This window comes from Alligator mississippiensis, chromosome 5 (genome assembly GCF_030867095.1).
Source record: "Alligator mississippiensis isolate rAllMis1 chromosome 5, rAllMis1, whole genome shotgun sequence".
In the NCBI taxonomy this organism is placed as follows: Eukaryota; Metazoa; Chordata; order Crocodylia; family Alligatoridae; genus Alligator; species Alligator mississippiensis.
Window position 1 is genome coordinate 73,025,407 of NC_081828.1, and position 23,914 is coordinate 73,049,320.

The 23,914-nt window shown below is 38.4% G+C and overlaps 1 protein-coding gene across 5 annotated transcripts in view; it reads left to right on the forward strand.

Moving 5' to 3' along the window:
* The window catches only part of COL11A1 (collagen type XI alpha 1 chain), a 260,479-nt gene that overhangs the window by 37,271 nt on the left and 199,294 nt on the right, over positions 1–23,914 (forward strand). For all 5 annotated transcript variants that reach the window (XM_059728451.1, XM_059728453.1, XM_059728452.1 and 2 more), the window contains exons 3-4: positions 4,934–5,147; positions 7,633–7,795. In XM_059728451.1, the coding sequence (XP_059584434.1) occupies positions 4,934–5,147; positions 7,633–7,795 (377 nt within the window). The remainder of the gene's footprint in view (positions 1–4,933; positions 5,148–7,632; positions 7,796–23,914) is intronic.

Here is a 23,914-nt window from a genome sequence, read left to right on the forward strand (position 1 = left end):
TGCTTAGAAATGGATTCCTTGAGGCTCCAATCCATGATTTTTCTGGTGACTGAGGTGAGGTTGACTGGCCTGTAGTTCCCTGCATCCTCCTTCCTTTTCTTAAAGATGGGTACTATATTTGCCCTTCTCCAATTGTCCAGTACCTCTTCTGATTGCCACGAGTTTTCAAAGGTAATGGCCAGCAGCTCTGCAATCATACCAACTAACTCCCTCAGCACCCTCTGATGCATTGTGTCTGACCCCATGGACTTGCATACATCCAGCTTTTCTAAATAGCCCCTAAGGTGTTCTTTCACTACTGAAGGCTGTCCACCTTCTCCTGAAACTGTGCTGCCTGGTACAGTAGTTTGGGAGCTCACCTTGTCTGTGAAGACAGATAAAAAAGGCATTGAGTAATTCAGGAATTTCCTCATCATCTGTCACTAGGTTGCCTTCTCCATTCAGTAAGAGACCCACACATTCCCTGACCTTCCTCTTGTTGGTAACATACTTGTAGTAACCTTTTTGTTACCCTTCATATCCCTTGCTAGCTGCAACTCCAGTTGTGCTTTGCCCTTCCTGATTTCAGACTTGCATCCCCGAGTAATAATTTTATACTGCTCTGTAGTCATCAATCCAAGCTTACAGTTTTTGTAAGCTTCTTTTTTGTGTTTAAGATCACTGAAGGGTTCTCTGCTAAGTCAAACTGGTTGCCTGCCATATTTGCTATTCTTCTTGCACATTGGGTTTGTTTGTTCCTGTGCCCTCAGTAAGATTTCTTTAAAATACAGCCAGCCATCCTGGAATCCTTGCCTCCTCAGACTGGCCTACCAGGAAATCCTGCCCATCAGTTCTCTGAGGGAGTCAGTCTGCTTTTCTGAAGTTCAGGGTCTGTGCTCTACTGCTCTTCTTTCTTCCTGAACTTGATTATCTCATGGTCACTGCTGCCCAAGTTGCCATCCACTTCTACATCCCCTATCTATTCTTTGCTGTTTGTGAGCAGCAGGTCTAGAAAAGCATGGTCCCTAGTTTGTCTCTCCAATACTGGTACCAGGGAGTTGTCTCCATCACTCTCCAAAAACTTTCTGTATTGCCTGTGCATTTCTGTATTGCCCTCCCAGTAAATATCATGGTGCTCGAAGTCCCCCATGAAAACCAGGGCCTGTGTTTGGGAGACTTCCACTAGTTGTCTGAAGAAACTCTCATCTACCTCATCCTCCTAGTCTGGTGGCCAATAGAAGATACCCACTATGACATCACCCTTGTTGCTCCCCCCTGTAACCTTAACCCTAATATTCCAGTTGAAGTCAGTAGGAGATTTAGTGGGAACAGAATTTAGGATACTCCTCAATCCCTTATTTACCAGTTATATCCTATATAACATAGCTGTCTCTATAACTAGTGTAGTTAATTATAAGTGTTTTAATATCATTAGAACAGTAGAAGAAAGTGGTTTTCAACCTGTGGTCTGTGGATTTCTGGAGGTCTGCAGTCTATGTCTACAGGGTCTGTGTAAGAAGACTATGATCAATCAAAAGTTTTTGAATACCCACACTTACAACTCAAAGGGGTCTGCACTTCCATGGTCTGCAAGTGAAAAAAGGTTGAAAACCACTGTTATAGAAAAATAATAATATAAAATAAAATATAATTTCATTCATAAAAGTAGTAATTTGCCATAATAACATAATACATATAAAATATTATATTCCAAAACTTTCCACTTTTTATCTGTAATTGTGGCTATTCCAGTTTTGGCTACAAGAAAGCCATGTTTTTCCTATTATTACCCCCCAAAAAAACAAACACAAAAACCCGCCAGCAGTCCCAGTAGCCATAACTAGTCATATCTTTGTATAATTCTTATTGATATATTTGTTAAATTGTTGCTTCACTGTTTTTCCATAGACTGTGTTAAACTGAAGTTTTTAGAGAAATAATTGTATTTATTTTTATTGTGATTTTTTTTACTTATAAACAAGAATATTTTAGTTTTTAAAACTAAGTGCATATATGGAAGCTTCTTCAAGTGCCATGCTTAACTTGCATGCCTTTGGTATGCATGTTTAATTTATAAAATTTTTTGTGAAACAAGATTACACAGTATATTCAAATCTTTAAATAGTCCACAACTTAATTTCTTGTAGGTTTTCTTGCCAATTGAGTCTATTTTTTAGTCTTATAATGATGATGCTTCAGAGGTTAAACCCCAAAATGAGTAAAAGAGATCACAGAGAAGATCTTAGCTCATAATTTTGATCCCTTGCTATTATGTACAATGGCTGTTTTCTAATTGCTATATAAACGTTTAACTTTGATGAAAAAGATTGCTTTCCAAATGACATATGCTCAGACTATGACTTATGTTCATTCTACCCTATCAGATGGTTTGTTTGTTTTTCTGTGTACAAAAACATGGAAGAGAAAAGCAGGCTTTATTTATAGTGTTCCTTTCATAAGAGGAAAAAATACTCATACGCTTGCATGTTCCTTTCTGTCTTTAAATATGAGATTATATGTTAGCTGAGGAACCAGATACTCTATTCATTCATCTAACTTTAGCTAACTCTTAAATCTTTAAGAGTGAGTCTCTTCATCTAATATCTTAGAGGTATCATAATTTTCAGAGGATTTTTTTTTTTATTTTATACAATTTATCCCATACCATTATCCCATACCATTAAATGAGAAGCATTTTATAGTATGACTTAATTATATTTGCTGTGTTTTGTACCTGCTTCTTTTTTAGTTCAAACTACCAACACAATAGTGGTATACTCTTCATGCTTGTGGTGCCTCTGGCTGTGATTAAAAAAATATATTTTGCTTTTTAATTCAGTAAAAAATATTTTTAATTTCATACCAATTCTAACAAGTGCCAAATTTAGCAAATATCCAAAGAATCAAGTGTGAACCAACTAAGCCTAAATTGCCAAGATTTTTAAAAATGATTTTATAAACTTTGCATCCTTATGCATAAATTAATTAGGCCAGACATGGAATATGCCAGATATATTTTTTCTAGTTTTCTAGCCTGAAAACTTGGAAGATATGTGAGATTCTTACCTAAATGCCTAATTTTGAATTAATTATCACACATTTTAAATTTAGGGTAGATATGGACTGAGGAAGTAGAGTTAAGATCTGGATTTGGGTTCAGATTCTATAGCACTGAAATAAGGCAGTTGTTCATACATTTTTTTTCTGCTGGGTAGTGAAGGGGAAGCAAACTTCCAGAAATTTCAAAAGAACTGCAGGTATCACATTTCTTTCCTCTGTGTCCAAGGCTCCACAACCTGAATAATAATATAGACTTACTCACATTGGCTAAGTACATACAGTCAAAAACCCAAGGCTGTATTAATTCAGTCTTCACAGGCTAGTCTAAACTTCATGGATTAAACCTATAAGCAATTGAAGAGACATTCACTTTTGATTCCAGAAATGCAGCCACACACGCCTGCAATGGTCCAAGCCAGAAGCTGGGGGGACTAGAGCACATCTTCTTTCTTGGCTGGAGCAGATAGCTTGGACCGAGGCTAGCCCACTCACCCTGTGGGAGTGGTGGTTTGCAGGGAAGATGCAAAGCATACTGGGATGTGGGGGGACTGTGAGTGAACTTGGATCTGGAGAGGATATGGGACAGAAGTTCAATAAACTGATTTAACCTAAATCAGTTAAGTCAGATACTATATCCACCTAGGCTGATCTTAAACTGGTTTCAGCCATTTTGAAAGTGGTTTGCATGCACTGTATTTCAGTTGTGTTACAGATTTGAACTGGTTTATAATAATTTGTACTGGTTTATGTGTAATTTCTGTCCCTAGCCATTGAATCAGTTATGGATTCTCTTGCATGAGTTAGAGTTCCCAAGGAAGGGGAAAGGGGTATTGTCCTCGTTTCACCCTTCATTTTACCTGATCTCCTCACATTGTGGTGATCCACAGATCACATATTCTACATGGGAGTCACTATCCCACAATTGTCCACGGTAGTATCTGAAAAATGGCTACATGAATGATCTCTGCTCTTGGTTCCAGACTGGAGAGTTTTCTACCAATCAATTGCCATATTGATTTCTTGACAAAGTACACTTAATTGGACTTTGGACACTGGGCAAACTTTGTTCAGGGTGTTTTTTAGTAAAAGGAGTGTCAGAATAACCACTTAATACTTTGGAGCACTTTTTCCATCATACGCATCCATCTTTTGCAATTTCCTCACTTAAGCAATATATCCTGTCTTTATTCTCTGAGTTGCAAAAGTTAAAACAATGATTGACTTCTGGCCTGTACTTCAAAGAGAAATTGTCCAGGGAAAAAAATAAAATAAAGTGGCTTGAAGTTTCTATTACATATAAATAGGCATCTGCTTTGCTTTTCTTAAAATAAGTTACTCATGAAGTTGTCTCAGAAATAATGTCTGCATAATTTGTCACATGCAAGGTTATTGCTCTGTTTATCTGCATTCCTGTGAACAAGGCTTAATAGAGAACATCTACCCCAAACATCTACCCCAAATAAGCTTTGTGTTAAGGGAAGAAGTAATGCATGGAATAGAATGTGACTTCTCTGCATGCCACCCTTATTATGTATAGTAGGATACTTTCTCCAATTTTTAGAAAAGGAACAACAGAAAAGTAATGCATAAGGAACTGCTATCAAGCTGTTTTATGCACACATAAATATGCAATGCCTTAATGATTTAAGCTTCTGTAATGATTTAAGGTGTCAAGACATTTGGGAAGAAAAGTGGGAACTGGAAGACTAAAAAGCCTGTACAGTTTGAAAAAAAAAAAAGGAGTTTAATAACAACAACAACAACAAAAAATTAACATAGCTATTTGGACAGAAAAAAATCCAAGATTTAGAAAACTTCAATCTCTCCTTTAGTAGAAAAGCATAAATGTCCAAGAAATAGTTATATCTTTGTAACTCTGTCACTTTCTTCTTAGGTGGAAACTTCCCTGAAGATTTTTCAATATTATTGACCATGAAACCTAAGAAGGGGATCCAATCCTTCCTTTTATCTATCTACAATGAACAGGGTATTCAGCAAGTAGGTGTGGAAGTTGGTAGATCCCCTGTCTTCCTGTATGAAGATCAACATGGGAAACCTACCCCAGAAGATTATCCTCTTTTTAGGACAGTCAACATTGCAGATGGCAAGTAAGTGTAAAATAAACTGTATTTAATATGAAATGTAATAACTGCAGCAGAGCTACTGGACTGACTGTTATTCAGTTGTATATATTGCATTTATTATAAACATGTGCAACACTTCTTTTTCTTAATATGTGTGTGTGAGGTTTTGAAGTCTAATCAGTCTTATGTGCCTGAGGCTAGCGTGACAATTTGCTTTCACAATTAGAACAACTTATTTCCAGACAAAGGAAACAAAAAATTTAAATCCTGGCTAAGTAGCACTGGTTAGCGATCAGATTCCATTAACTTCATGGCATTCCTTTTGATATTTAAAAGCCTTTTGTAACCACAGTCCAAACGGTCTCCCTGCTTTGGACACCCTTTGTGCCTACAAATGCCAGCTGAAGTCATTTGTTTCTAGACGTCATCTTGCTTCTCACTAGTTCCACATATTTTCTGTGACATTCCTTGCCCATAGCAATCAGATATGTGGTCATATGTTCACTGTCTCATATATATAGTGTCCATGGCTTACAGTTGTTTAGTTGGTCATTAGAAATTTACTTATTAAACTGGTCCATGTCTTTTATCATGACAATAAATTAATAGTATAAATGACAGCTAGGAAAACCCTGCAAATATTCATAAATAACTTTCTAATAAAAATAAGTCAGTTTAACACTATTTACAACTTTTATTATGCATTTTTGTGAATGTTGTAGAAACAAATCTTTTTCAAAGAATACTCATAGAAAAAAATGCCCATGTTACTGTATATATGCATTTGCAAAACTCTTAATGCTGAAAATGCTTGTGCATTCATCTTTTAAAACATCTTGTAAGGTTTGCAATTAGTTCAAGTAGGCAGGAAAAATGATATTGTATTACATAGGTACCTAATCACAGAGGACACGGAACAAATTGCAAATAGCAAAGCCTTGAGCAGAGTGAAGTGTTCATAACCAACCCATACAAATCATTCATCAAATAATTTTAATGACTAACAAATTAATAAAAATTGAAGTCTGTTCACAGAACCTCCATAAATAATAAGACAGGAAGTTAATTCATCTAATAAAATATAGTGAAGAGTTCATTTATCTCTGTTGTGTGTGCATTGAATAAAGTTCTTATATTAGCAAAACATTCAGAGAAAGATAGCTCGATCTGAAGCCTATTAGAGTCAATTGGAGTCTTTTCACTGACTTCAGTGAGCTTTGGATCTTGCTCTAATGTACAGATTTAAAACAGCACATATATCTCTAGGTATCACATAAGATATCTGAGAGAGTGTGAAGGAATATTTCCTATTTCTTATGTCTCTTATAAAGCAAAATTTTATGTATACAGGTTTCCCTCGCTTTATTCTGCACAGGTGTTCCTGGAAAATAGTGCATAACTCAAATTCCCATATAGGGAACCCACTTTACAATGTAACAAATAGGGATATGTTCCAAGATCTTGACTGTACTGACCCCCAAACCCATTTCTACCATTTTTACAAGACAATTTTGGTACTCACCAACAGCAGACAGTACGCACAAGTAGAGGGTTGTGGTGAATGTTACCATAATGGGAATGGCAACTATAGAAGCACGTGTCGCAGACATTGAGCGAGGAGCACAGATCCATACAGGAGACTATATTTTGGTTTGTGCCACTCCCACAATATACCATACAAAGCAGCTGACTGTGGGCTTCCACCACACTGATTGTATAAGAATTAATTTACCTCGTATATAACAAATTTTTGGTATAAAAAGGATCATCGCATAAGAGTGAATTCGCACATACAGAACCCACATAAAGTGAGGGAAACCTGTACAGGACAGGAAAAAAAAATCTTAAATTGCTTCAATGCATAATTTTAGTATGACGAATTGTGCTTACATGTTGTAGGTATTGTGGATTGAATTTAACAAAAATACTACATTTGTAATTTTTAAAAAGCTGGGGTTTTGTTGCTTTTCAGTAAATGTAGGTATTCAATTATTTGCATTACAAAATGTGGTATTACCCTACTTATTAAAAATCTGTATTTTATACTTGACTTCTGCTGGAAGGCTTTGTCCATCAAAATACTTAAGGACTTCTTTGCAGCTAATTCTACTAGTCGCAGGTGTGACACATTCTCACTGACGTTTATTGGAATATTTTTACTGACTCCAATGGGAACTGAATTAGAACATAGGAACTTAAAGTACATGCTTAATCGTTTTACTGGATCAGGAGTAAATGCATCTCCATTCAGACATGTGTAAACACGTTTTATATTAGTTTTAAAATCAAATTTCATTTTTATTTTTTATGCTAGCTATAGAAAAACTTCTTGAAAGTACTTCCTATGGAAATATTAGTCCTTAAAAGGGAGGGTCAATTATGAAAAAAGGAAAGTAATTTAGTTCAGTATGCATTTTTTAATTGGATGACAGTTTGTCATGCACTTTTCTTGATATAGTGGTTTGGGTTTTTTTAAGGGGTTTACAGAAGTGTTGTTTTCCTTTGCTAGGTGGCATCGGGTAGCAATCAGTGTAGAGAAGAAAACTGTTACCATGATTGTTGACTGTAAAAAGAAAACCACAAAACCACTTGAGAGAAGTGACCAAGCAATTGTTGACACCAATGGCATCGCCGTCTTTGGAACCAGGATTCTTGATGAAGAAGTTTTTGAGGTAAACCATTATTGTTAAATGATTTGATGATGAGTAGGGCTAAAACAATAAATGCTCAAACAGAAGATTCATCAGGCAAAGCTGGTGCATTCAATGCTTCCCTGTTAAAGGACCTGTTACTCTGTGTCCCACTATTAGTTGGCTGGGAACCAGTTATCTAGAATACTTGAAAGAAATGTATAGTCTGGAGAGCAGAATGTTGTTTTTTAAACTTCCTTAGCGTATCATTGATTCTGGAAAGAGCTCTTATTTCCTTTTGCTGCCCAACATAAGGATACCTGCAATGTATAGGAGAGCTAATGTAGAAGTGATGGGACAGTCTGAGATGGAAGCATTTTATCCTCCTCTAAGTGGATGATCTATACTAAATATGAATTGTTACTTGCACCCCAGACTTCCTTCCTTTCTTCCTTCTTCCTTCCTTCCTTCAGGGCTATGAAAAGTTCTCTGCATACTGTGGATCACTATCTGTACGGAACAATACTTTGAAAAAAAAAAGAAGTATGCATTTGTTTCCATTGTTTATGGGAGGGGAAAGAGGGGATTGTGGAGAGGATGAAATGCACCCATGTGAGAAAAAATGCAACACAGTAATTAGTCCCCTATAGGAAACATTTCTACAGAAGATTATTTTAACAGGCTTAGAAGAAATGATGTCCCTAAATCTCTGTGCTTGGTTTTATTTTTTAATCCTATTATCTGCCAGACTAAACTGTCAGATATTAAAAGATGGACGATGAGAAGAGAGGAACAGATAACTCCTTTCATAAACAGGAATTGATTAGCATAGCACACATAGATACTAAGCCTGACTTTAAGAAACAGGTTCATCTGAAAAGCTAGAACTGGTAGAGGAAAGGTGGGGAGTCAGTGGAGCACTCTGATACTGCTTTGATGAATGCCTTCGGATTTCATACCCTACAAGAATTAAAGTGTTCTGGGGTAGGGTTAGTGGGTCATATGCTTAGCATTTACAACTGCTCTATCTGTAGTTCCCATGCACCTGTCTCCCTCTAGATTACTTATTGTTTTGCCAAGAATAATCTGCTTGCATAGCTATGTTGCAGTTGTGAAAGCACTTTTGGTTTCTGCTGCAGGTAGTCCTTTTTTGGTTTAATTGCCTTCAGTTTTATTTGAAATCCAAAGCCCAGAATTTGTCTCCATGAGAATAAATTGTCAAGTTATATGCAGTACTAAGGTGTGAAAGGAATTCAGAAAAAGAAAAAGGTATATATCAAGGCTGTTCAACTGGCAGGCCATAGGTCACATTTGTCCTATAAGGGATTAAAGTATATCACATAGGCTCTTGCCCAGCCACTATTTCTGCAATTGCTCCTGCTGCTGTAGTGGCCAGGGTCTCTGGGGCAGGACAGCATGGATAGAAGGGCCCAGTGAGCTTGCTGCCCAGAAAGAGCACTAGCAGGTGGGCTTGTTTTGTCCATGTGGCAGTGACAGGGGAGAGGGCTCAACCAGATCACATAGCAGTGTGGGGCTCACACTGCATACACAGCGCAGAGCTCAGGGAGCCTATGTGGTATGCATCCTCTGTGACATGCAACCTATGCAATAAGTAGCCTGGGGCTCATGACTGTTTTGAAGTTAGACAGCTCTGGTATTTATTATAAAAGATAGATCTATATGATCTTATTGTGATTTTATAAGTTAAATAATGCAATAGCTATTAGCATAATCTTTCATGAACATTTTACCATGATGTCCCTGCTTCACTGACAGTTTTATATTGTGTGATCCTTATTTTAATTCTTAAACTTTCTTGATACAGTAATGGACTAGTTAGTGTTATGAAGCCTCAAAAGAATCTATCAGCTGTCTCACACAGTTGTTTTAATACAAATACAGTGGTTGCTGCTACACTGTTGTATATGTTTTATGTTTGTTTCATACTTATATGTCAAAGCAGAAACCAGCCAAGGACCTATCATCTCTCGAACTGTTTGGTAATAATAATACCATCTCTAATATATGTTAAAATTCAATTGTAAACCTTCAAAAGCTTTTTGTGGCAAAAGGAAGGCCAAAATATTCCCAGGAAGAAGGGCAAAAAGTATAGTCTATTGCAGGGGAAAAAACAAACAAACATTATTTTACCATCCCTCACACATAAATATAGATGACTATTCAGAAAAAAAAGATATATACTTGACCAATTATAAACCTTTCAATTATGTCACAACTTAAGTATTTTATCTCAAACCTTAGTAATCTTTGTTTTATCAGTTTCTTTTTATTTAGAATCCTGCCCTTTCTATTTCAACATCATCGTTATAAGTAATATAACAATCGGTAAGCAAGCAGGAGGGCTGGAATGGATCTGAGGGCCTCACTCTGCTATTCCCCAGAGGACCCTTTAATTTCTCTGAATCGAATTGGAACCCTCCAAATTGATTTGGAGAGATTTGGAAAGATTTGGAAATTCAGGCATAGACACAGCTTTAATTTTTTTTTTACAAACCTCTACATAGGAGGTGGCTCATCAGTACTGCAATGCTGGGGCTCATGGGACACAGGAGCATGGAGGGCTCCCCAGCGTGCTTGGCAGCAGACCTGAAAGTGGACCAGAAGCATTTCTGGTCCACTTCTGGTCCACCGGGGAGTGAGCTGGGGCCCCCTCCCCCCCTGCCCCGGCTTGGTGACTGGTGCTTCCTGGGTCTGGGAGGAACACCTGGTGTCCCCCCGTGGCCGATCTATAGCACTCCCTGGTGGCCCCAGAAGTGGACTGGAAGTAGTTCCAGTCCACTTCTGAGTTCACTACCAAGCACATGGAGGGCCCTCCCGCACTCCTGTGGGATGCTCCATGTGCCCTAGCATTGCACCATTCACAAGCTGTGCTGGTACCTCGAGGTATGTAGAAAAAACTTTTAAAGCTGTGTCTATGTCCGAATTGCTGATTCTCCAAATGAGCATTGAATATTCATATTTGGCTGAATCAAACTGGGGACAGTGATCCAAATGAAGAAATCAAATCACTGTCCCTGATTCGGGCTGAATCCGAATCAAATAGGGCCTGCTTCACACATCCCTAGTTAGCAGCTGTAAGAGGAGATGTCGTCTCCTCTTTTTTTTGCACCTAAGAATGTGCGTTTAAATGCCTGCTTGACATGCATGTCAGTGACTAAAAAAAAAGAAAGTGACATTGTTGCATCCCTATGATGCTATAATGGCTCTTATACTAGACAAGAAGCCTAAGACACGGTTGTTCTAAACTAAAGCAAAGTTTATTGAACCGTAACAGGTACAACTCTAATTAGAATTGAAACAGTGTTAGCAATTAAATATTTTAGGTTTGCAGCTAGTCAAAGCAGATGTTTACCACCCTGTAATGTTGCAAATGCAACTTCACTGGTTGATCGAGTCATAAAGTCTTGACCGGGGCTCCTAGTTCCCATGTCTGATGGCAAGACAAGATCTTGGATTGGTGACAGGATCTCTTCAGGCTTTCATCAGGAGTGTTCCAGAGGGTATACTCTCTCACCTCTCTTTATATACTATATGGCTTGCATTTCTTAATACATAACATTAGCTTAAGTCTTCCTCCTAATGCATATTAATAATCTTGTTTCTGTTTGCCAGATATGGTTACCTTTAACTTTTCTATTTTGAGGTAATCTTTTCATTCTTAGGTGGGGGTAGATTTTTCTATGACTGTTTCTTTTTCACCCAGGTTATATTTATTCACTGTAGTTAGCCAATTTCCTAATTTGTTTTAAGGGACAGTATTTTTCCATCAGCTCCTTTCACTGGTTGAATGTTTCAATCACAATTCAAACTAAGCATGTAGCTTGAACTAAGCAGAAAGGTCAAACACAGGCTTGAAGGCCTCTGGGTCCCAAGACCTCCCCTCCTTTGATAACTCCTAAATGGAGGGATTATCACACCAGTGTCTTTGTGGGCTGTACACCCCTTCATTCCTCCAACATAGGACTCATTGTGGGGGTCTTGTAGAGGTTAACAAAAATTCTGTGCAACTGATAAACTTGGTGATATGTGCAGCCAGTTAAAGCAACAAAAAAGATGATGATAGCAATTTGGATGCCAATTATCACCACACTGGGGTGAAGCATTAAATTCCCAACCACATTTCCCCTTGCAACAGTGAATCTCCAGCCGTTACTCCTGCACTATGTGTTGCTACTGCTCAGGGTGCAGAACTGGCCTGTTTCATGTGACTGTTGCCATATACTGATGTTTCCTCATTCCTTTAAATAAAAGCAGGTTTTTCAAAGAAAGAAGAGACAAAACAAGGCTAAGATGGAAAGCAACCAGTTTGAATAGCTCTCAAACTCTCACCCCTTTACTGGCAACTAGACATATAGGAGACAGGGAGAAGGTTTGATTCTGAAGAGTAAAGCCAAAATTTATGTCAGAAATAAGCTGATCAGATATGGATCAGCACCATGACAGAGAGGCTATGACTCCTGTATCTCATAGAGAGGAAAACAGGGGCAAACTGTGCTCAGGCAGTCACAACTGGGACTAGCTATAAAAGAATAGGCAGCCAGAGCCCATAAATGGGAAGTGCATATTGCTGTGATAGTTGCACAGCAGTAGTACAATACTAGATTAATCTGTGTGAGCACCAAGAAGCCTCCTGCAGGGCTAGCAGTTTCCTGTGACCAAGACAAGAGTCTTGCATGTGAAATAAGGTAAGACAACAACTGTCTGCTGCTATAGGCTACCCTGAAGGCCAATAAGCAAAACCTGTTGGAGGACAACTGCAAATAGCCCAGGGACTCACCTGATTGAAAAGGAGTAGGGTTCGGCTGGCATATAAACTAGGGCTGGAGCATAAGCAGTCAGTGTGGCCCTGGAGGTTGGAGTGGAAGGAGCTCTGCTGTAAGATGCCTGCTGATGAGAGTCCAATAGAGAGCTTGGGATCCCTGAGAGTTGTCAGTAAGAAGATGAGGGATGCCAGGGGGATTAGATTTAGGATGGATGGGGATTCCAGAAGAGATCCAGTGTGCTTAGAGAATTACATTATAGCCGAAGTGCTTATGTTTTGATTGGAGCTTAACCAGATGATTGGGTTTGGGATTGTAGGGGTGGTCAGGAGGTCCCAATGGTGCCAGTAAGGCACATGAGGCTTGAGCCTGCTGGTGGTGAGGAAGGGGTAGGGCAAGTGGTAGTTTAGCCATCTAGGAGGGACAAACACAAGACTAGTGAGAGCCCAGAGCCTGGGGGTGAGGGAGTGGGGAGGAAGGAAGCAGGCAGAAAAGTGGCTACAGAGAGCCCAGTGCCCAAAGAAGGGCAGAGCCAGGGTGAGAGGCCCACAGCCCAGGAAGGGTGTGGGCAAGGATGGACTGGAGAAAGCTCCAGGAGGGGTGGGGATTGAGAAGAGACTGTAAAGGTGTAGAACTTTGGATGAAAGACTGGGGTGTAGGTACCACTGAATTGTTTGATCAGTATACCTGCAAGGCATGGGCTACAGGGCAGGTTGGAGGCCATAATTATCCCATAAGGCAATGGGTGCCCTTAATAAGTGCAAAGGGAGGGTACCTTAGAGATTGAGTGGTACAGGACCTGAGTCACCATGAGGGAGTGTGATGGCCACCATTGGTACGCCAGTTCTGTTACAGGCTTAAATAGATGTGGTAGTGTTTCAGTGATGTTGTAGTCTTGGTGGTCCAGGAAATATGAGAGAGGCAAGGAACATTATGGGTGATACCTCTTATTGGACCAACTTAATGTTTGGGATAGACTTAGACAAGCTTTTGAATGCAATGCATTCTTCTCCAGGTCATTTGAGTGATGTTGTAGCCGTTACGGTCCAGGCTTGAGTGATGTTGTAGCTGTTATGGTCCAGTTCATCCAATAAAAGATATCTATAAATCAGTGGTTCTCAACCACTGCCTTAAATCAGTGGTTCTCAACCTTTTTAGATTGAAGGCACCCCAGCATTCATTTTATGAATGTTATAGTCCCCTAATTGAGAACCACTGTTATACTGGTCTCAGATTATTTCCATAGTTTTCACCTGGGGAATGCTGCCGCCACTGCTATCAAGTAGAAGGGTCTTATGTACCTCTGTTTCTGGGAGGAGTGTGCAGGGCTGGACCAGGAAGGGCTGCAGCAAGAGTATGTGCTCCTGTCTGCATTAGGGGCTCTTGCTGCAGCCCTGCCCTCCTCTAGCTCCTTATGAGATATATGGATTGGTTTCATCAGGCTGCAGCAGTAGCACTTGTGCCAAAGGACCCTTAACAGGGCCTCCTGCCACCCTGCCTTAAATAGATAGACTTTTATGTAGGTTCTTTAAATGTATGCTCCAAAAAAAAATAAGCATGGAACTAGTGATGCATGAGTTTTAAACTTTTAAACAAAAGCTCTTACCCTGAACAGCAAACCAATGTTTCAATTACACTTCTAACCAATTTAAAAGGAAGATGGTTATGACTCATCAAAGAAATAGTGTAGCTGTGTAGGTTTTTGGGTTTTTTTTAACTGTAAATATTCAGCACTAAGAACAGCAACCTTTTTACAGCTTGCAATGATGCTGTGGGATTACATTTCTTTAATGATCTAGTTTTCCAGGGGTATCTGATGACATAGTACCCCTCTTTCCCTTGTTTCAGTCAAGGGAATCAGTTAGAACTGCATTCTATTGCACCTAATAAATGTCTGAGCTGATGTAGGCACCTAAATGCAATTCTATTCTACCCTGTTCAAATCCCTGAAAATCCACAAATATATCTACTTTTGTAATGCACAATCATTTTTCCTTTAAGATTGTCAAAAAAACCCCAAACAAACAAACCAAACCAAACAGCAAGGAGGAGGAGGAGGAGCAGGAGAAAGAAGACATTTTTACTTTTTGCATTAACAGTTTTTTCAGAGAATCAAGTAGTGGAATAGAATAGCATTTAGCTAACTGAGTTTGTAGTCATAAATACCTTTTTTCTGGGGTAACATTTTTTTTCACCCTTTCACCCTTTTGATTATCTCTATAAACAAAGCTTGACTCTTATGTAAGTGGAATGACATTGTGAAGATGCGGTCTGGAATCAGCGATAAGCCTTGGAAAATATAATCCCTGAAGGCACTGAAGGGTCCACTGAGTCATAATGTTTTCACTGTTGAGCTTGGACTTCTAAATACATATAGAAAGGATGAATCACTCTGGGGAAAAATAAGTCTTACTCTTCTTTTCCCAAAATAATTCCCCACATATTTTCAAAAAACAAATTTGAATGGAACCTTGTTTGAAGTTATGACTTGCTGTAATGCATGTTATTTCATTTTCTGTCTTTGCACTTTCAGTTGTGGCAGAAAGAAACTAGAAGTCCCCAAAATGCCATAAAATACTGAGGATTTTTGGTATTTCCTTTGGCTGTTAAAATGGAGTTGCCATACTGTCCCCACTATTTACTTGCATACCATACACATCTTTCCCCAAAAAATCAGCCACCCAAAAATGGGATGTGTGTCTTAAGTGGGAAAGCTGCTTTTCTCTCTAGAATAAAAGCACCCCACTTTAATTCCTGCTCCAGCATTGATTCTTGTTTGAAGCAGCAGTGGCATTTCTATTCAGTCAGCTGAGGGAATCAGCTGACTTAATCGCTCATTGTTTTTCACTCTACAAGTGTTAGTGATCATGTATCTATTTTAATAGCTTTGATATTCTAATCGACCTAACCTTTCTTTTGGCAATTTTACTGTCTTTTAGCTACTCTTGGTCTTTCTTCTATTTTATAGCCTTGAAGATTTTAGTTCTTTTCAAAATTGTAGATCCACCCTTGGAGATTAGTCTTCTGGAGCAGCTAGGGTTCCAGGAAAGGTAGAATGAATGAGCTGAAGAAGACTAGCTTCTGCCTCTGCTCTGTGCAACTATAACTCTGGAAAAATCTCTTTATCTGCATTTTGTTTCCCCCCAAACAAGATGTGTGCCTTATTTTGGGGTGCAAAGTATGTGAGAAAATATAGTAAAGCATACCACAGGAGATAATTATTTTGCCATTAAGTCATTGCATCATATGCACTATAGTATTTTTAATTCATCTGTTTTATTTTTAGATAGGGATTTGTTATTAAAAAAAAAAATCCTATTGAAATCTGTGAGTTCAATCAGTCCATCCACTTATGTCAAGATGTTCAGTCAATATATCCACATATGTCAAAAGTGCAGGCAAACTGATGTGTTGTGGATTGTTATAAGGGTATTTGATTTCTAGGTGCTTGACCAAATAGAGTGTAGGGATGCTGTTGGCGTTAAGTTCATGTTGATACCTTTTGTGCCCAGTGGGCAGCATTTTATTTGGTTTATCCCCACAGCTCTTGCTTCACATTCTAGCTACCTACTGCAGTTTCTGGCTGGAGTTGTCACTTGGAGTTTGTCTCAACTTTGAATTCTCCCAATGGTTCCTTTAGGATGAAAACAGATGTAATTTTGGAAGTGCTTCCAGTGCCTTTGAAATGCTAGTGAACAATCAGATAGATGTGCATGCCCTTTGAAGAATTTGGAAAATGGTGGAAGTGCTCCAAAAATAATTCTGAAGAAAAGCAGTACTATTTACAAATCCTTCAAAAAGAAGTGCTTCCTATTATGTGCGCACGCTTTATGGAGTGCACACAAGAGGACTTGGTCCTTCAGGACCCCACACTGTTCCATGCTCTCCCTGCCCCCTACCAAGGGAGGGGTGGAGAAGAGCATTGTAGACTGTCAGCAAGTGCTCCCTTGTGCATTCTGCCTCCCCTGTCTCAGAGGGCTCCCCATTTGAGAATCAGGAGACTGGAGGCCATATATATGCTCCCTGTACTTCTACCAGTTCTGGCAGGGAGATGCTCCAATCCACTGAACAACTGTACAAATCAGATTCAATGTTTAATATTTATTTTAATGAATGTCCTACCATTTATCTCATGGGTGACTCTCAGTAGTCTCCTGGAGATTTATAGCTATTTCTGGGAGACTCTGGGGCAATGCTACTCCTGAATCACCTCCTGTGCCTCTCCTGGTTCTGGCAGAAGGAGAGAGTGGCACTCCAGAAGAATAGAGGCAGAATGTACTGGAGAGTGCTCACCGACAGTCTGCTCTGTTCCCCTCCCTGACCTTCCCCATGTGCAGGCAGCCACAACAATTTTGAAGTAATTTTCTTAGGAGCAGAGTAGAGAGCTCTATGCCAGTTTTCAGTTGAAACACTCCATTTTTCACTACCATAATAGGTCGCAGAAGGCCTATTATAGAAGGTCACCATAATACATTAGAATGGCATTTAATGGGAGCTGGGGGTTAATTTTAGGCCCAATAACAACATTTTACATAGGGCATGTCTATACATCTACATAGGGCACATCTACATGTACATTAATGCTAGCACTCTAATTGGGCTTGAGTGAGCCTGCTGGATGCAAAAATGATTTTAATCAAGTTGCTCCATCAAGTTTATTTGGAGAATTCATTTGGAGTCCTAAGAAATTACTCCATTTGTGAAAATCTTCAGGTTTTTTTAAAGCATCTTTGTATCACTGTGAATGCATACTTAGAGTAAGGCAACTGATTGTTTTTTTCTCTAACAAGTATTTAAAAAATTGTGGTTCAAGGAAAGTTAACACTATTGGCTTCTTTGTTCACCCTGACAGTGCTCATCCTCTTTCTGCTCCTTCTGTTTGCTGTGCTCTCCTCTTTTTTCCTTTCCAGTCACATTCTCTGTACTTTTCATCACAACATTCCGGTAAAGCACAATTAGACATTGATCTAATCAGTTGAAACTTCTAGCGTGTAGTTTGCCTGGAGATTGTCTTCTGATTCACCTGAAAATGATTCATAAAATGTTGAACCTAATTCTTCAAATGTAGCTCGTGAATAGTCTTTATACTCTCAAGAATTGAACCTATTTATTCACTTGCATTCGGGTCACCCACTCTTAGAAGTAAAACTTTCTTTTGTCAGTAATTACTGGGATCTGTCCTTTTTGTATTTTAATTATAGTCTTACCATGTGTGATCTCTTAGTGTAATTTTCTTTTGGTCCAACTAGATCAAAATAGTTCTATTTGGCCACCAGCAATGTGAATCTACTAAACATAAATACTTATGAAAAAAAATGCTAATGATATATAGATGGAGGTTTTACATTTTTAAAAATATATATTTGTTTTTGCTTTAAAAATACGTTAAGAGTGATTGTAGTTCTCTTTGTGTAAATCACAATAGTTTTAAGGAATATTCAACCTCATAAGTACACTGAAATAAATTATGTCAAGTATTTGCCTTCCTTTTTATCATAAGGGGCTTATTAGTAGGAGTTACTCTGTTACTGCTGCCCCTATTCCTCAACTGAAGTCCTAAACCAATATTTAGTGATACCACAGTTGATTATACAAACTGAAGTCACAAACAGGATACTGACTTCAATAAAGATTAAGCAACACAAGCAGAGAAGGATCCTTAAGAAGCAGGTAATTTATTGCTTAAATAATTTTTGAACTAGCAGTAGAGAGAAAATATGTCTAAATACCGTATTTTTCTACAGGGCAGATTATAGGGCTTATACTCATCCTGATAAGCACTTGCTTACTTAGGTAAACTTTTAGCTTCAGCTGGACTGTTTTGTAAAAGCTAAACCATAAAAAAATATAGCCTGACCTTTCTGTTGTGTTATTTAAAACTAAGCTTTTGTAGGGGTTTGCTTTATAAACCATAATCACATAAACTGTTCCCACACAGAGGGAATCCCTACATGTAATCTTAGACTATTGCAAAGAAAGAGGAAACAAAATCAGCTGCTGGTTCATGGCTTTGGTACAAAAATGTTGAAGTATGTCCATTGAAGTATGTCTGTAGCTTAAATATTTGATAAATAGCAGGGATCTTTTTATATTTTGCCAGCTTTAAGGATTTGTCACTCTTCATTTAGTATCAATGGTGTGAGTAATAAGAGAGGTATTTTATAATAAGTCATTAACTACCATTGAAATTATGCAAGGATTTGGTCCCAGCTGGCCGGAACGAGGTGCCATGCTGGACATGCAGCACTTTGGGAGTGCTGAGTGGGTGGCAGTGGCAGGGGGTGGGCAAAAGGACACGTGAGACTTGGGAGGCGTGGTAGGCCAAGGGGGTGCTATGAGCTTATCCATGCCACTACTGCAGGGTGAAACCATGCCATGTGCCTCAGTTTTTAGGAGGTATGTCAGAGCCAGACTAAAAAGTGGCTACAGCAGAAAGGTGAGCCTGCCTGCATTACATTATACATTATGCTTCTGCTGCAGATCTTCCCAGTTTGGCTATGACATACCTCCTGAAAACCATGGCACAGGTTTCTCTCCATGACACTGGTGCTGGCATTGCGATACTCAAGGCAGGTTTTCACAGCATCCTAGTTGAGAACCATTGATTTAGCCTGTGGAAGCTAAGACAGTATGAAAGTATGGAGTTCTGCGTTCACCTTTCTAATTCTGCTACTTGGCTATAGCATTTTGTCAATTCAGGTATGCTCAGTTTTGAGGTCTGCTAAGTCACTTGAATTGTCTTGCCAAACCATTTTCAAATGTTTGTAGCAATCAGTTGCAACTGCTTGTTATTGGACGGGTAGAAATGAAAGAAAAAAAAAAGGTCTAGAAGCGATCCTCATACCATCAAAAAGTGGTAACATTGCTAACTTACAGCTTAGGAAAGAAATCTTTAATTTCAAAGGTGCTTACCAAAAAGTGGCATTCTTTAAAAGTTTACAATTTGGCTCCTTCCTTCCTTCCTGTTTTAATATTTTTGCTATGTTTCCAAATTTCAACACTGTGGATGAAGGAAAAAAGTGCGTTTCTGGGGTTCAAATATTTTTTTTAGGAATCTCATCAGGAAGCCAAGAACTATAAATGTAACTAAACTGTAATTATAGTTAACAGTCTAGCATCAATAGTGTTACATCTTACAACAATTCAGCACATTTTACATATGGGATTTATTTTTAATTAGATTTTGTATGTCATGAATGGATTTTCTAAAAAATGAGGTTTCAGAGATAAATAGCAACAAGTATTTGCATGTGTTGGCTGTACAAGCACACCAAATTCCAATTCAGCTTCATGTGGCAGCAAGGATCATTGCAACAGTGCTCAATCAGATATGGCATTCTTTAGATACTGTTTCAGGAAGTATTGTTGTGCATCATTTAGCAATTTCTATGTTCCTTCTGGGGCTGGCTTCATTTCATGTGCATGTGTGTGTGTGTGCTTACAGGCACTTTTCAAGTGTAGGTATCAGAGATGGATCCCAGAATCAGAATTCAGATTCATTCTCTTCAGGTAGGCATTGCAACAGAATATGGTGGATCTATGGACAGCTTTGTCCCATGTTTTGAAGATAAAATCTTATATTCAGCCATATTAAATCTTTTCTTAACAAAGCTCAAAATATGGTAGGGTGAATATGGGCGTTCAGAGTCCAGAAGACATTGATTTCTGTGGAAATTTTGGCCTGTATAGAATTTTATGTCCATAATTTATTGCTTTTACATTGCTTCAAATTGGCAAGCTCTTAGTGAAATGTATTTCTGTAGCTTTATTATTCAGTGGACCTGGGTTATGGAATATTATATTTAAGACTGTTGGAACTCGTCAGTCCCTTGGGCTTTTGCAGGAAGATTAAATGAATTCTACAGTATTTTTTTTTCTAAATTCTATAGTAATAATAAACAGGCTGTCTAGACTGCTGTTATTCAAAGTCCATGGTTTTACTGTCAGATAACTAATTAGAGGAGGTTGGCACTTGCCCAGAGTATTAAGATTTCTATTGATTTAGTGAAGATTCCACCCTGGAATCCTGGCTTTGGTTAGTCTATGGAAATGGAAGATATCAATATATTTTTTCCAGAGTTCTGCTTATATGACATCTGGCACTTGGCTTTGTTATGCTCCACTCATCATCCACCTAGTCACCTTCCTCAGAAGCATTGGATGTTGGCCACAGATTTTGGCTGGAGATTTTGACTGGGGATTATGATTTTATGCTAAGCACAGTTCCAGTTGTTACATGAATAAAAGAAGTGCCCTTTGATTTAGGAAATCTAGAATGTATATACAAAAGTTGTCCCTAACATTTAAACTGCAGTTGAGAGAGGTTATTTCTAGTTCTTCAGTCTGTAAGATAGCTAAGTTATTTCTGTTTTATAGTGTATTAAAAATAAATTTTGGCCTGGTGAAAATAAAAGTAAATTAAATTTCCTATGACAGAGTCATTGTAGAATGCCTCACTTTTTTGCAGTTAAAAACTACTGCTTGGACCATGCTGTAATTTCATATTTTAATGCATTTTAAAAGAAACCTAGCTCCATAACAATGGGGCTTACCCACCTGAGATAGTTATTAGGATGTGTTTTGCTGTGGTTATGAAATTCACCTTGTGGCTAGGGTACTACCTAATCCCTCAAAAAGTGCTTAAATATAATTCTAGTTTTTCATAAACTATATTGGCCTTTTGCACATAAATCAGTGTCACCTTGTATGATTATTGATCTGTTGAGACAGTTATGGAAGGGATGTCTCAGAGACCCAACAGCACAATAGGGATGGTTGGCTACATTTGGAACCAGGGAACAATACTATGAATATTAGGAGAAACAGTAGTGCTATCTCTCTTGCTTCCCTAGGCTGGAATGACTGAAGTAATAATAACTTTGGAACTTCCCCTGTCACTTAAGCTAGGTACAGAAATTCAGAAAGCCTGAGGTGGAAATGATCTAAGTGATATGGTTTTTTATAAGCAGCATAATTTACATTGGTAGCGAACAGAACACACATTCACCCTTTGTTGGTGGGGGGTGAGGATCTTAGACTGGGTCCCATCATTTTTAAATGAGTCTGTATGCCAAACTTCTGCTCTGTTATGGGTATAGATTGGTTTTGTGTCATGAACTTCTGTTCTGTTATAGGTATAGATTGGTTTCCAATCATTTATACAAGTAAAAGTAAAATGTCTGTACCTGGTCATAGTTAGCTGTGACAGATGGTATTAAAGCAGGGGTGGGCAAAATGCGGCCTGCAGACCAGATGTGGCCCACCAGAACATTCTATCTGGCCCACAGGGCCCCTAAAAATATAGAAAATTAATATTAATCTGCCCCTGGCTGCCTGTCATGCGGCCCTCGATGGCCTGCCAAAACTCAGTAAGCAGCCCTCCGCCCAAAATAATTGCCCGGCCCTGTATTAAAGAGATGTTGTGTGTGTCAAGGTCAGAGAAATTAGGCTCATATACAAACAGAATATAGACGGCATGCCCATCTGAGAATGCTTATTTAGTGTACTACGATACATTAGTGATGTTATAAAATTAAATGGGAAGTAGCAAGAATTTGGGCCACTGTCTCTATAAAAGAAATAATATGTAAGACTGGTTTTGTGAAGACACAAATACTATCATCAGGATCCACCAAATACTAATTGCATACAATAATTAAATAATTAATTCCTTATATTTAAAGCCAGGTATATATTTCACATCATCAAAGAAGTTGCACACATTATTGGAATTTCCCTTGCCTCTCATTCTTGTTATGAATTCTCATTATGGATTTTAACAGAGGTTCAGAAAGGGTGATGTCGACATCAAATATAGAGATTAGTTCTGAAAAGCTGACCAAAGAAGTATATGCATTGGGATAAATTCAATACATAAAGACCAGAAAGAAAAGCTAGCAGTTTACTATTTTTTCTGTATATTGTATCTTTCTGTTCCATTTCAGATAAACAGCTTGTTTATTTTTCTAAATGCTGTGAGGGGTTTTGATCTCAACAGGCTAACTTTTCAGTACAGAGGGTTTTCCAGTGGACATCATTACTTTAATAAGGCCTACAACATGAACCTGAAAGCTTACACTTCCCGATGCTTTGGCTTTAAAAAAGTTTATAAACAAATTGTCAACATTTAAAAATTCACGGTATGCCTTCACTACTAATTCTCCCTGCAGAAAGATGAATTTGAGAACAACTCTTGCCACAAGCAGGAATGACTATGATCTCCCATCCATAGAGGTCCATAGTAAAGGAGCTTCCATATCATTTACAGCAGGAATCAGGTTCAGGGTGGGCTTTTGTCTGCACTCCTGTTTTGGTTCCTTCCTTTTTCACTATACAAATTAACCCACCATGATGGAGTTCCTTGTGGTTAACTTTGCACAATCAGGGAGAAGAACCTACTGAAGTCTGTGACCCAGTTAAATCCCAGTGTATTATTGATTGATTTTATTTGATTTCTATACCACCCACCCCCAAAACAGGCTCAAAGTGCTTTATGGTTTATCATAAAAAAACAAGATAAATTAAAAAAGAGGCATTATTAAAGTAAAATAGTAAATGATAAAGCAATTCCCCAAAACAGGACCAGAATTTAACGCCACCTACCCAAATAGGAAGGTTTTAAAATGCTTCTAAAAGATCTGCAGGCTCAGGCTTAAATTCCTCAAGGGGGAGGGAACTCCAAAGCCCAGGAACAAAACAGTGTCTGGAAACAGCTTCCCATGATTTTTGCTGAGTGAACTCAATACATCAATAGAATTTGCAGCTCCATTTGGACTTTGGAGGTTGTTCTTGGCTGACTTTAGGGATTGTGATGGAACATAAGGGAGGAGGCAGTCCCTTAGGTAAGTAGGGCCCAGGTCCTATACAAGTAACCAGGACTCATACTCCTTAGTTCCACACACCTTAGGGAGAAGAATGCTATAGAAAGTGCCCTTTTTTTCAACCACAATGTTTCTTTTCTATTTTCATCTAAGCCAAAGGAATTATGGTCCTAGAAAACAGGATTACCTACTACTTTCATATATTTTTTTCTGAACTGTTCAGCCTAGTGCTACTATGGATTGTTCCTTTACTACTGAACTATTGGCCACCTTCTCCATCACATGGTCGTGTGGATATTGTGAATATTGGCTAAACATATCTCATGTTTCTGAAATTATATTTAAAATTTTAGTGAAACCTCATTATTTAAACGTTCTAAAATAAAATAGAGAGCTATGTAAAATACAAATTATTTTATTTTTATAAGCATTTGGCTTTTTTGAACTTGCACATCTAGCATAAGATTAAGGGAATTAAAACATCAATGCTTCACTGAAGTTTTGTGCAAAATAACCCTAAATATATAGGTTTACAAAATACAAGTGAGAAAATCCCAACT